Raw genomic sequence first — 14410 nt, 5'->3', positions numbered from 1 at the left:
GAATTATATATAAAACTGAAAAAAATATGTACTTATATTACCACTAGATAGTTATACCAAGGTGATTATGATGCCTTAACCTAGGATACTAAAGATTTTTATGAAAATTGCAAATTGTTAGAAAGTAACAAAGAATAATTTAGTAAAGGTACATACTACTTGTTTCCATAAGATAGCACCTGGTCTAGTGTAATTACTAATTCCTTTCGTGATTTATAAAAGCCCTAGTTATACATTGTGAATATCAAAATGGTATAAAATACCGAAAGTTGTTAGGTAAGACACATGAAACAAGTAGGTATCTTTATTTCTGCTTCTACCAACTTTTCTGTACTCGACTGAAGCCTGCTGTGTACACGAAACGTTTTGAAATATAGATGCCTAACTGTTGCATATGTGTCTTGCCTAATAACCTAGTTATACATTACAATCTGAATCTGACTTGATAAAATTTGCACTATATATTTTTTTCTTTTGGATACATCTGGTGGTCTTGTGGCTCAGATGGTAGCTGCATCAGCTTGTATACTAAGGAACTAGGGTTGGATCCCTGGCACTAGTAGAAACAGTATTTTTCCTTAAACTTGCTGCCCATGTTCACCGAACAGTGAATAGGTACCCAGGTGTTCGCTAACTAGTGTGGGTCATATCCTGGGAAAAAAGATTAGATGACCCCAATAGAAAGAAGATGCAGGCCTTAAACAGAACTTAACTTTATTGGGTTATCAAGGAGTTAATAATCTAAATAAAAACAGTCTATAATTATACAGGGCAGAAAAAGGATAAATCATGGAAGATGACTCTAGTGACATGATCCTCGGACAACTAAAGATTGAAATTAAACGAGCCACCAGTCCCGGACGATTATTTTCAAAGGTTGTAAAGGACTGTAAAGCAGAACTTAGCAAACTTTTAGCTACTCGTAACAGATAACTACAAAAGTGAGATAGGGCCTTAGCTTCAAATTTCTTTGTAGACCAGTGAGGCATAACTGTAGTTGTTGGGGATGCAGTTACAAGCCATCCCGTTAGATTAATTAGGTCAGATTTCAGCATGATTTTTAAAAGGGGAGTTCTTGTAATATGAATCTGCTTGCCCTTTTTTTTTTTTACTGAAGTATTAAATATGGTAGACCAAGATAAAGAATGTGACATTGCATATATGGATTGAATTTTTTTTTTTTTTACATCTTTAAAAAGTTTGTGTGACTGGCAGCTTGGTGTAAAACAGTTATTGAACTGCATTGTTGGATGTGCCGCTTTTTTCTTACTCTGATTATTTGTGGTTCGATATACTATTTTGTTTAACCCTGAAACTGTCCGAACTTAGATCTTTTCTTTTTTTTACATTTGAAAACTTGTAAAAAAAAAAAATTCAATCTACTTGTTTTTTTTATTTGAAAATATGTAAAAAAAAACAGATCTACTTTTGGAGCACTACACATGTGAACATAAATTTGTTTGGACAGTTTAAGAACATAAGAACATAAGAACGAAGGAACACTGCAGAAGGCCTACTGGCCCATGCGAGGCAGGTCCAAGTCTCCTACCGGCTTAAGCCAATGCACCCAACCTAGTCAGGTCAGGTCACATTGACTTAAGGGAGGAACACGGCAACCGACCTGTTAGCACAAGCTATCAGGTCTAACTCACACCCACCCACATCTACTCATGTATTTATCCAACCTATTTTTAAAGCTACACAACGTTCTGGCCTCTATAACGGTACTTGGGAGTTTGTTCCACTCATCCACAACTCTATTACCAAACCAGTACTTTCCTATATCCTTCCTGAATCTGAATTTTTCCAACTTAAAACCATTGCTGCGAGTCCTGTCTAGGCTAGATATTTTCAGCACACTATTTACATCCCCTTTATTTATTCCTGTCTTCCATTTATACACCTCAATCATATCCCCCCTAATTCTACGTCTTTCTAGAGAGTGCAGTTTCAGGGCCCTTAGTCTATCCTCATAGGGAAGGTTTCTGATACATGGGATCATCTTTGTCATCCTCCTTTGTACATTTTCCAGAGAATTTATATCCATTCTGTAATACGGTGACCAAAACTGTGCAGCATAATCTAAATGAGGCCTAACCAAGGATGTATAGAGTTGAAGAACAACCTGAGGACTCCTATTATTTATGCTTCTTGATATGAAGCCAAGGATTCTATTAGCTTTATTGCGAACACTTATGCACTGTTGTCTTGGTTTCAGATTACTGCTAACCAGAACTCCTAAATCTTTTTCGCAATCCGTAATATTAAGATCTACATTATTTAGTTTATATGTGGCATGGTTATTGTCCTGTCCAACATTTAGAACTTTGCATTTGTCTATATTAAACTGCATCTGCCACTTCTCCGACCACTGCATCAGTCTATTCAAATCTTCCTGGAGTGCTCGAACGTCCTCGTCAGAATGAATTCGACGGCCTATTTTGGTGTCATCGGCAAACTTGCCGATGTCGCTCTTTATGCCCTCATCTATGTCGTTTATGTAGATTGTGAACAGCAGGGGGCCCAACACTGACCCCTGTGGAACACCGCTCGTGACGCTTCCCCACTCTGATTTCTCCCCATTTATGCAAACTCTCTGCTGCCTATTTGTCAACCATGCCTCTATCCAGGAAAAAATTTCTCCTCCTATTCCATGTGCTTTAATTTTCCTCAATAGTCTCTGATGTGGGACCCTGTCAAAAGCCTTACTGAAGTCCATATACACAATATCATATTCATTACCATGATCTACCTCCTCAAATACCTTAGTGAAAAAAGTTAATAAATTCGTAAGGCAGGAACGCCCCTTTGTAAAACCATGCTGAGATTCGTTGATTAATTTATGCTTTTCAAGGTGGCTACGAACTGCCTCGGCAATTATTGATTCCATAAATTTTCCCACTATGGAGGTTAGGCTTATTGGTCTATAGTTCGAAGCTAAGGACCTGTCACCTGTTTTGAAAATAGGTATCACATTTGCCATTTTCCACTTATCTGGCACCATGCCAGTTTGTAGTGATATGTTGAAAAGATTAGCCAAAGGTGTGCTAAGCTCCTCTTTACATTCCTTTAAAACCCTTGCATACAGTTCATCAGGGCCTGGGGATTTGTTAGGTTTTAATTTATCTATTTGCCTAAGGACCATGTCACTTGTGACCCTAATAGTGCACAGTTTATTATCGTCCTGTTCTACATAATTTATCATTACTGGTATATCGCTGGTATCCTCCTGTGTAAAAACTGAGAGGAAGTATGTGTTAAAAATTCTACACATTTCCTTATCACTGTCAGTGAGCTGACCCGAGGAACTTTTGAGTGGGCCTATCTTGTCCCTGATCTTACTTCTGTATACCTGAAAGAATCCTTTTGGGTTAGTCTTCGATTCTCTTGCAACTTTAACCTCATAATCTCTTTTTGCTTTTCTAATTCCCTTTTTTATTTCTCTCTTTAACTGAATATATCGATTTCTTAATTGCCCCTCTCCTCTTTTGATTTGCATATATATGCCTCTCTTTTGACCAATCAGATATTTTAATCTATTGTTCATCCATTTAGGATCATTTTTGTTTGATCTGATTTCCCTATTTGGAACATAATTTGACTGAGCAGCTAGAACTATGCCCTGGAAAGCATCATATCGGCAACCATCACCACCTACCTGACCCTTAGTCAGGTCATTCCAGTTCAGCCCACCTAAGTAATTTTTCAGTCCTATGAAATCAGCCAAGCGAAAGTCAGGGACGGAGACTTGATTGCCATTATTAGGGGAATTCCATGATATATTAAAACTGAGTGATTTGTGATCACTCTCCCCAAGCTCATCATTAACCTCAAGATTATTAATTAGTGTTTCCCTACTGGCAAGAACCAAGTCAAGGAGGTTATTTCCCCTAGTTGGCTCTGTCACAAACTGTTTTAAAAAACAATCCTGGATCGTATCAAGAAAGTCACCTGACTCTAAATTTCCTGTCAAATTGCTCCAGTCAATCTGTCTATAGTTGAAATCTCCCATTAGCACAACATTTTCGTATGTAGATGCCTTACGAATTTCGTCCCATAGAAGTTTACTGCACTCCCTATCAAGATTTGGGGCCCTGTAAATCACACCCAAAATTAGTTTTTCTCGGCCCTCGAGAAGCTGTAACCAAACAGATTCAGTGGCTGACGCTTCTAATTTAATATCTTGTCTTACACAACAATTTAAATTGTCTCTGACATACATCGCTACTCCACCACCTTTCCTGTTGACCCTGTCAGTGTGGAATAATTTATAGCCTTGTATGTGACATTCAGAGGGCATCTCTCTATCTTTCAGATTGAGCCAGGTCTCTGTTATAGCAATAATATCTATGTTTCCTGCACTTGCAATTAATCTTAGCTCATCTATCTTATTTCTAACACTCCTGCTATTAGTATAGTAAACCTTAAGGGAGCTAGTCCCTTGCTGCCCTCTGCTGCCCCCCTTTGTTAGCTGACCTGTTCTATTGTCTTTATTTATAACTTCATGCTGAATGCCTTTTATACATTTACTGTTTCCAACCCTAGTGTTGCAACCTGCTTGTTTCCCACACACACCCATACCTCTATCTTCCATCAGTTTAAAATCATAGGCATTTCACCAATGGCCTTCTCAATCGAGTCTGCAAGTGCTACCACCCCTGCCCCAGAGAGATGTACCCCATCCCTTGCATACATATCATGTTTGCCATAAAAGTTGTTCCAGTTGTCAATGAATGGGATTGCAAGTTCCTTGCAGTATCTGTCTAGCCAGCAATTTACACCAATTGCCCTAGACAACCATTCATTTCCTACTCCCCTTCTAGGCAAGATGCTACATATGATTGGGATCCCTCCCTTAGACTTAATGAAATCTATAGCTGACCTGTACTTATCTAGCAGCTCTTCTCTCCTACCCTTCCCAATATCATTTCCACCAGCACTGAGACAGATAATGGGCTTGTTCCCATTACCTGACATGATATTATCCAGCCTGTTGACAATGTCCCCAACACCAGCTCCAGGGAAGCACACTCTATCTCTCATCTTCTTATTCCTATTACAAAAAGCACGGTCAATATATCTTACCTGAGAGTCACCAACCACAAGAATGCGCTTACCTTCATTAGCAGGGGCAGTAGTACCCTTACCTTCACTGGCCACTGAAGTACATTCATCCTGGAGAACAGAGAAGCGATTTCCTACCTTCAGATCTTCACTCTTAACTTTCCTTACTCTGATGCGCCTCCCATTACTGTGAACAACTCGCCACTTGCAGCAGGTGCTGGGCTGCACCTCACTGCTGGTAGCTGTTGCTACCTCCCCAACTACAGCCTCCTCACAGCGAGAGACAGACTGCACCTCACTGCTAGAAGTCTCATTCCCCACAACTCCAGCCACCTCACACTCTCTCCCAGACCCATTGAGGTGACCTTCAGCCTCCTAATCTCCTCCTGGAGAAGCAAGACCTCCTCCTTCAACTCTCCAACCTCAGTTTTTAAAACACTGCAGAAGCAAGCCATGCTTTGTAACCGTCCACGCTAATCCCCAAAGCAGCTCAGGGTCTGTGACCTCACGTGACGACTGACCACTGACGACTGACGACTGACCACTGACGACTGACGACTGACCACTGACGACTGACGACTGACGACTGACGACTGACCACTGACGACTGACGACTGAACCACTGACGACTGACGACTGACCACTGACGACTGACGACTGGGTTAAAGAATATTGTAGGCTGGTCACTATCCACATAACATGTAAATAGCAGGTGATTGTTTGGATTATTAATCCAGAGCTTTAGTAATCCTGGATAACCTAGTACTGTAGTCAAAAACATCATTGAGGATTCTTATTTCCACTGGGGTCTTTTAATCCCCTCCCACAGGATCTGATCAACACCAGTTACCTTTCACTTGGGTACAATACCTTCTTAATGTTGGGTGAACAGGGGCAGCAGATGTAAGGAAATATGCCCAACGTTCCCACTTTTGCCTTTAATCAACATTTTAGCATGCTTAATTTTTAGAAAATTAGTCAGATATTATGAGAATTTTACCTAGTACCATATTCATTTAAAGAAAAATCACACTTTGAAAGTAAGACATCAGGTGACAATTAGGTTAGTACTTGCTGGCAATTTTACTACATTTATGTATGGGAAAAATGTTATGAGTAGAACAGTATTGGAATTTGACCAGTCAGTGACTTGGGAATGTCAACAAGATGACTGGCATTGTCATTACATTTTTTTTTTATTCTTGTATGAATCGTTTACCAGTCTTAAGTCAGTATAAATGTATGCACTGTACTTTTTATCATGATCTACCTCTGCTAATAAAAACTGTCTTGTGAGCAAGAAAGGTCTCGTGTAAAGCAGTGTTTGCACCTTCACCAGAGTTTAGACATGTCATGAGAAACTAAGGCTTGCCTCCCTTCCCCCTGACCAACTGGTATTTGAATATGGTGGGAAACAAGTACATATATGAATGGCATTCTATTCGTGAGTTGGCAAGCATCGTAACACTTTGGCTCTTGTCAGTACTGTCATCCTAGCCTTTCCTTGTAGCAAGAATGCATAGGAGGTAGTGAGGCCAGTGAAAGACTCTTGATCCTGATCCACTTTCCTGGATCAGACCTTATTGCCTCCTATTCCTTAGGTAGTGTGTGATGCTCACAAGCTTTGCCTTAATTATAATATAAATGAATGAGAACGTTCTGTACTATAGTATTTGCAGTAAAAAAAAAACCTGGTATTGTAATAACCTTTTTTTTTTTACTAAGATAAACATTAATAATTCTTTCTCTTTTTCCTCTTTCTGGCAGGGAAAACTTGACCACTCATTTACTTGTAACTTATTTTTAAAGCCATCTGTATTTTTTCCTCATTGACACTACCTTTGTGTTTTTTTCCACTCCTCTACAACTGTTTCCTAACCATTGCTGTCGTATATCCTTTCTGAACCAAAATTTTTCCAACTTTAACCCATTGTTGCAAGTCCTGTCTTGGTTAGATATTTTCAGAGTGCCACCTATATCCCCTTTATTCATGTCTTCCATTTATTCTCTTCGGTAATATCCCTCCTAATTCACAAAGGAAAGGTTTTTGATACTTGGGGAAGGATGATGATCCCATGTATTTAACAGCACACTTAAGTCCATTCTGTAACATGGAGATCAGAACTGTGGAGCATAATCTAAATGAGGCCTTCTGTACTACTGAGTGCAAGAAACTGCCCTGTCAACTGTCAGAGCTATCCTATAAAGCACCTGTTATTCAGTTATTAGACCAATTTTACACAATTCAACACATTCTAATTTAAAAACAGTCCAAAAATGGTGTATATGGTGATAAGAACATAAGAACATAAGAATGTAGGAACACTGCAGAAGGCCTACTGGCCCATACGAGGCAGGTCCTTATCAAAACGACATCTACCTAAAGCTACTCAAGAAACAACTCCCGCACCCCCCAACACCAATCAAACCCAGCCCCTCCCACTCATATATTTGTCCAGTCTCTTCTTAAAGCTACCCAAGGTCCTAGCCTCTATCACCCCACTGGGAAGACTGTTCCACGCATCTACAACTCTGTTAGAAAACCAGTACTTACCTATGTCCTTTCTAAATCTAAATTTATCCAACTTAAATCCATTATTCCTGGTTCTTACCTGGTTCGACACCCTCAGTACTTTATTAATGTCTCCCTTGTTTATGCCCGTCATCCACTTATACACTTCAATGATATCTCCCCTTATTCTACGCCTCTCCAGAGAGTGGAGATTTAAGGCTTTAAGTCTATCTTCATACGGGAGGTTCCTTACACAGTAAATCATTTTAGTCATTCTTCTCTGTATGTTCTCTAATGAGTCTATGTCCATCCTGTAGTAAGGGGACCAAAACTGAGCAGCATAATCTAAATGAGGCCTCACTAGTGATGTATAGAGCTGTAAAATAACTTTTGGACTTCTGTTACTTATACTTCTTGAGATAAATCCAAGTAATCTGTTGGCCTTGTTGCGCACACTGAGGCACTGCTGTCTTGGCTTTAGATTTCTGCTTACCATGACTCCCAAGTCTTTTTCACATTCTGTATGACCAAGCTCTACTTCACCTAGATTATAGCTTCGAGGGTTATTTTCATTACCAAGGGCAAGTACCTTACACTTATCCACATTAAACTTCATCTGCCATTTCTCAGACCAAGACATTAATTTGTTCAAATCGTCCTGGAGTTCATTGATATCCTCCTCAGAGTGAATTATACGGCCTATCTTTGTATCATCAGCAAACTTACTCATGTCACTAGTAATCCCTTCATCAAGGTCATTAATGTAAATTATGAACAAGAGAGGGCCTAAAACTGATCCTTGTGGAACGCCACTAGTGACTAATCCCCATTCAGATTTCACTCCATTAATGGTAACTCTCTGCTTTCTATTGGTAAGCCATGCCTCAATCCATGCTAGAACTTTACCTCCTATACCATGAGCTGCCACTTTTCTTAAGAGTCTCTTGTGAGGTACTCTGTCGAAGGCTTTACTAAAATCCAAATAAACAATATCATATTCCTTATCACTGTCAACTGCCTCAAATGTTCTATTGAAGAACGTCAGTAAGTTTGTCAGGCAGGAACGACCTCTCGTGAATCCATGCTGAGATTCATTTATCAAGTTATGCTCTTCAAGGTGACTTCTGATAATGTCAGCTATAATTGATTCTAATAACTTGCCCACTATAGATGTCAGGCTTATTGGACGGTAATTTGAAGGAGTGGACTTATCCCCTGATTTGAATATAGGAACCACATTAGCCATCTTCCACATCTCTGGCACAACACTGGTAAGGATGGACGCATTGAATACACTCGTTAATGGCTGACTAAGCTCCATCTTGCATTCCTTAAGTACCCTTGAAAACAACTCATCGGGTCCCGGGGACTTATTTTGTTTCAGTTTGTCTATCTGTTTAATAACCATGTCCCTCGTGACAGTAATATTAGTTAACTTAAATTCATCAGGAACTAAATAATTGTTAATTACTGGAATCTCATTTACATCTTCCTGTGTAAAAACTGACAAAAAATAGTCATTAAATAAGGAACACATTTCCAGTTCATTATCCGTCAGCTGTCCATTCCCAGATTTCAGAGGTCCTACTTTTTCCTTCACCTTCGTCCTATACACTTGAAAGAACCCCTTTGGATTAGTCTTTGATTCATTAGCGACTCTAATTTCATAGTCACGTTTAGCCTTTCTAATCGCCTTTTTTACTTCTCTTTTAAGCTGAACATATTGGTCAGTAAGGTTAACCTCTCCTCTTCTTATGCGCCTATAAATTCCCCTTTTCTCCCCTAATAGATGCTTTAACCTCCTGTTAACCCATTTGGGATCGTTATTATTAGACCTAATTTCTCTCTGGGGAATGTATATACTCTGGGCACTGTGTACATTATTAAGAAAACAATCATAAAAGCAGATCCCTTCATATTCATAAGTATGATTATCGTCAATAAAATCATTAGCTAGATAACCCCAATCAAGATTAGACAGATGTTCCCTAAGTCCATTATAATCGGCAGAACGAAAATCGGGGATTTTTACTGTATTATCATTATTCTTGCATTCCCAATTAATGCTAAAGGTGATGGATTTGTGATCACTTGCGCCAAGCTCTTCAGTGATCTCCAGATTATTCACTAGTGTTTCCTTATTTGACAAGACTAGGTCTAGCAAATTATTACCCCTGGTAGGTTCAGTTACACTCTGTTTCAGAAAACAGTCCTGAACTGTTTCCATGAAGTCACTGGACTCTAGATTACCTGTCAAAGAATTCCAGTCAATTTGGCTAAAGTTAAAATCCCCTACTATGACTACGTTACTGTGTCCAGAAGCCCTAACAATTTCGTCCCAAAGAAGTCTCCCTCTATCGTGATCCAAGCCTGGAGGTCGGTATATTACACCTAGAATTAGTTTTTCTTGACCCTCCACGAACTCTACCCAAACAGACTCTGTTACTGCTCCATCTATTTTTATACCTTTTTTTATGCAACAATTAATATTTTCTCGAACATACAATGCAACTCCTCCCCCCTTCCCATTACATCTATCCACATTGAATAACTTAAATCCCTGAATATTACACTCAGCAGTCATATCCCGACTCTTTAAATCATACCACGTTTCAGTTAATGCAATGATATCAAAGTTCCCAGCACATGCTACCAAACGTAGTTCATTAATTTTATTTCTTGCACTTCGACTGTTAGCATAAAATACCATCATATGTTTTTTTTTCTGCACATTTTTCCTATTCATCTTTGTTTTTACACAATTTCTGAAATTATCATTACCCAGAGTTACTCCATGACAGTTACTATTAAGATTCTTAATATCAGAGCATAAGTCAATATATCCATACTCATTATTAATCATTTCTAAACCCATACCTCTAACTAATCCTAGTTTAAAGTCCTAACAACCCCCTCAACTGAGTTAGCAAGAAAACCCACACCTGCCCTGGATAAGTGAACCCCATCCCTGGCATACATGTCATTTCGGCCATAGAAGTTGTCCCAGTTGTCAATGAATGGTACTGCATTATCCTTACAGTGTTTATCCAGCCAACAATTAATACCAATTGCTCTGGACAACCATTCATTACCAACACCTCTTCTTGGCAAAATGCCACATATAACAGGGCGCCCCCCCTTCTTCCTAATCATGTCTATAGCTGTCCTGAACTTTCTAACTAAATCCTCACTTCTACGCTTGCCTACATCATTGCCTCCAGCACTGAGGCAAATAATAGGATTGATCCCATTACCGTTCATGATGTTGTCAAGCCGGCTAACAATGTCCTCCATCCCAGCCCCAGGAAAGCATACCCTTTGTCTCCTACTCCTGTCCTTCAAGCAGAATGCCCTATCCATGTATCTAACCTGGCTATCCCCAACAACAACAATATTCTTACCTTCCTTGTCGTTCGTCGTGACGATCCCAGTAGTAGACTCACATTCGTCGGGTAGCACCGAGAATGCGTTGGAGGTTTCCACGGGAGTTTCCACAGCAGTCTCTTTCTTCTTCATCGTTTCTGGCTTTCCATTCGTCTTCTTGATCGTCAACTTCGTCGTCCCCTGCTGTCCAGCCACTGACCACGATCCCTTCTTGACCTGAGGACTCGAAACAGGAGGGCTACTACGAATCCTCTTGTTTTCCTCGGTCAATCGCCGTATCTCCATCTTCGCTGCCTTCAATTCTTCCTTAAGTTGCTGGTAAAGTTGCTCGATGGAGGGCATCTTGGTTCAGTCCACGGGAGCAAACAAGACACTTCTTCACAGAGTTAAGTACAGGTCAGCACTCAAAGTACAGGTCACCACTCAAGAGCACACGAACAGGTCTTCACAGAGCTAAGTACACGTCACCACTGAGCTAAGTACACGTCACCACTGAGCTAAGTACACGTCACCACTGAGCTAAGTACACGTCACCACTGAGCTAAGTACCAAGACAACAGTGCATAAGTGTTCGCAATAAAGCTAACAGAATCCTTGGCTTCATATCAGGAAGCATAAATAATAGGAGTCCTCGGGTTGTTCTTCAACTATATATCCTTGGTTAGGCCTCATTTAGATTATGCTGCACAGTTTTGGTCACCGTATTACAGAATGGATATAAATGCTCTGGAAAACGTACAAAGGAGGATGACAAAGTTGATCCCATGTATCAGAAATCTTCCCTGCGAAGATAGACTGAGGGCCCTGAATCTGCACTCTCTAGAAAGGCGCAGAATTAGGGGGGGATATGATTGAGGTGTATAAACGGAAGACAGGAATAAATAATGGGGATGTAAATAACATGCTGAAAATATCTAGCCTAGACAGGACTCGTAGCAGTGATTTTAAGCTGAAAAAAATTCAGATTCAGGAGGGATATACGAAAGCACTGGTTTGGTAATAGTTGTGGATGAGTGGAGCAAGCTCCCGAGTACAGTTAGAGGCTAAAAGTTGTGTAATTTTAAAAATAGGTTAGATAAATACACGAGTGGGTGTGGGTGGGTGTAAGTTGGACCTGATTAGTTTGTGCTACTAGATCAGTTGCTGTGTTCCATCCTTAAGTGAATGTGACCTGACCTGACTAGGTTGGGGCATTGGCTTAAGCCAGTAGGCCTGGGCATGGGTCAGTAGGTCTGCTGCAGTGTTCCTTCTTTCTTATGTTCTTAAGTTATCCCAATAAAGCATACCTATTGAAAAACTTATGAAACAGACTGGGGAGGTTGATACTAAGGGCCCTGCCCTTCCTCAGGAAAATTGCCAAAAATCAAATATTTCCACCACATTGAGGCCTATTTCAGGTGACTTCCAGTCTGCAACCAACCAAAATCATCTTTTTCGCTAGCATGTCTTCTGATCTGTTAATTAGTACCAAGAAACAACCAATGAAACCTACTGTAGACATTATCTCAGTCACTAGTTTAATGTAAAAACAAGGTCAGAGGTTAGCTGTTCCCATAATGCACTGCATGGAGCAGAATTTTTTTATGGTGTGTACACCCACCCCACAGAACCATTCTCTCATGTCTAGGTGAAAATGTAATTCTCGCACCATATTTGAGGGTGTTATAATTAAGACTTAAATCTAAGTAGGTGCCACTGGCCTTAGTAATGTAGATCTACATGAGATGGTGACAAGGCCAAGCAAATTCCTTGATGGCGAGTTGTTGATCAAAGGAACTGGTCTTGTCTTCCCCTTATGGGTTTAGTGCTTCCCTTGATTAAATTATAAAAAATATGTAGCTTCTGCTTGGATTATTTTTGAGTATGCAGCTGGATGTTATTATATGATGTGCTAAAGTATTTGTATATCTTGTGTAGTGAGTGATGGCTCATCTGCTGCCAAGCCTCACTACACAGGGCTTACACAGGCTATGTGTCAAATCTTTCGGCATGAGGGCATCAGAGGACTCTACCGTGGTGTTACTCCTAACGTTTGGGGTGCTGGCTCTGCTTGGGGACTCTACTTCCTTTTGTAAGTGTTTTCTAAATTTATTGTACCTTAAGTAAAAAAAAAATGTTGTGTAGCAGTATTTACTTGCAATTTGTAAAGAAATGGTTGAGAGTGCAATGAGTGGGTGATTTTTCATCCTGCTCTGCATGTCAGCCTAAATCTTAATAATATTCTTAATATAGACAGTGTACAATAGGTGACTGTAAAAGAAATAAATTGTAGCAGACTGATTGTAATTAGCCTTGGGGAAAATTGAGGAAATAAGACTGACATGAGGGATAATGGTAAGTAGAGAAGATTTGTTTACAGTAACCTTAGCTTCTTCATCTTGACCTTCAGTTAACTGAAGGATATTCAGTAATATGCATTACACAGTAGGGTTATTGTGGTACAGTAAAGGTACTGTGTAGAAAAGATGCATTGCAGAGCAAGCTTAGAGATGCATGTACATATTTTTTCATTTTTGCTTTCAATTGACCATTTCCATGCAAATTGCGAGTGAATACTGCAGCATAACATTCCTTGTTTGTCTCCACAGCTGTTAGTGGTATGCCCTTTGGATACAGGTACTGTATCATGTTCCTATTCAGAAACACGGTATTATAAAGTATATACACTGCATTAGTTTTCTTTAGAGCTATAACTTGCTAGAATTGAAAATCTAATGTAGTTAAAACTAAATATTACATAAAATATCTGCATTCAGACTACATATAATGATGTAAATTTATATACCCAAGGTAGTGTGCCTGTAAGTGGCAATGCTGTTGCTGCCTTATTTTTCAGGCTGATGTTATAAGTGCCACTACGTCTGTTCTATAATTACTGTTTTGTGAATCCTTTGCTGGCTATACCTGGAGAGTATATCTGGAGAGGGTTCCAGGGGTCAGTGCCCCCACTTGACATAAAAGATGTTCCCACAGAGCTGAGGGTAGTGTTATCTCTGGAATACTGTGGATGAGGTGAAATTTCACTGTTGAATTTGTCCAGTAACTGGATCGAGATAGCCAGGTCCTTTGTCTAAGGGATTCTGTTAAGCCATAGGCTTTCTGCCCACAATACTGGTATTGCATACCATATTGTCTGGAAAGTCTTTGTACAGAATATACTAGTATTGTGTATTTACACTATCAGAATGTGTAGTGTGACAACTCATTGTAACCACCATGTCCATATGTGCTTAGTAATGGAACAGAAGTGCAACACAGCCATTTGTGTATATCCCAAAAGACTTCATTGCAACACTAGAAATATTGCCTTTTACTTGCCTGTACTGCCAAACTTCCATTACCACTGCCACTGAATAGTAGCTTTATAAAATAAAGGATACTAACTGATAAACAATACATTAGTATAGGCACTCCACATTAATGACCTACCTGTTTAACATCCGCTCAGGC

The 14410-nt window shown here is 39.7% G+C and overlaps 1 protein-coding gene across 2 annotated transcripts in view; it reads left to right on the top strand.

Annotated features, from left to right (window-relative positions):
- LOC128684893 (solute carrier family 25 member 32) overlaps positions 1-14410 on the top strand; it is a 145748-nt gene that overhangs the window by 70264 nt on the left and 61074 nt on the right. For both annotated transcript variants that reach the window (XM_070100655.1, XM_053771221.2), the window contains exon 4: positions 12878-13031. In XM_070100655.1, the coding sequence (XP_069956756.1) occupies positions 12878-13031 (154 nt within the window). The remainder of the gene's footprint in view (positions 1-12877; positions 13032-14410) is intronic.

This window comes from Cherax quadricarinatus, chromosome 5 (genome assembly GCF_038502225.1).
Source record: "Cherax quadricarinatus isolate ZL_2023a chromosome 5, ASM3850222v1, whole genome shotgun sequence".
Classification (NCBI taxonomy): domain Eukaryota; kingdom Metazoa; phylum Arthropoda; class Malacostraca; order Decapoda; family Parastacidae; genus Cherax; species Cherax quadricarinatus.
Note: the sequence above shows the minus strand (reverse complement) of the source record. Positions and strands in the feature narration are given on the sequence as shown.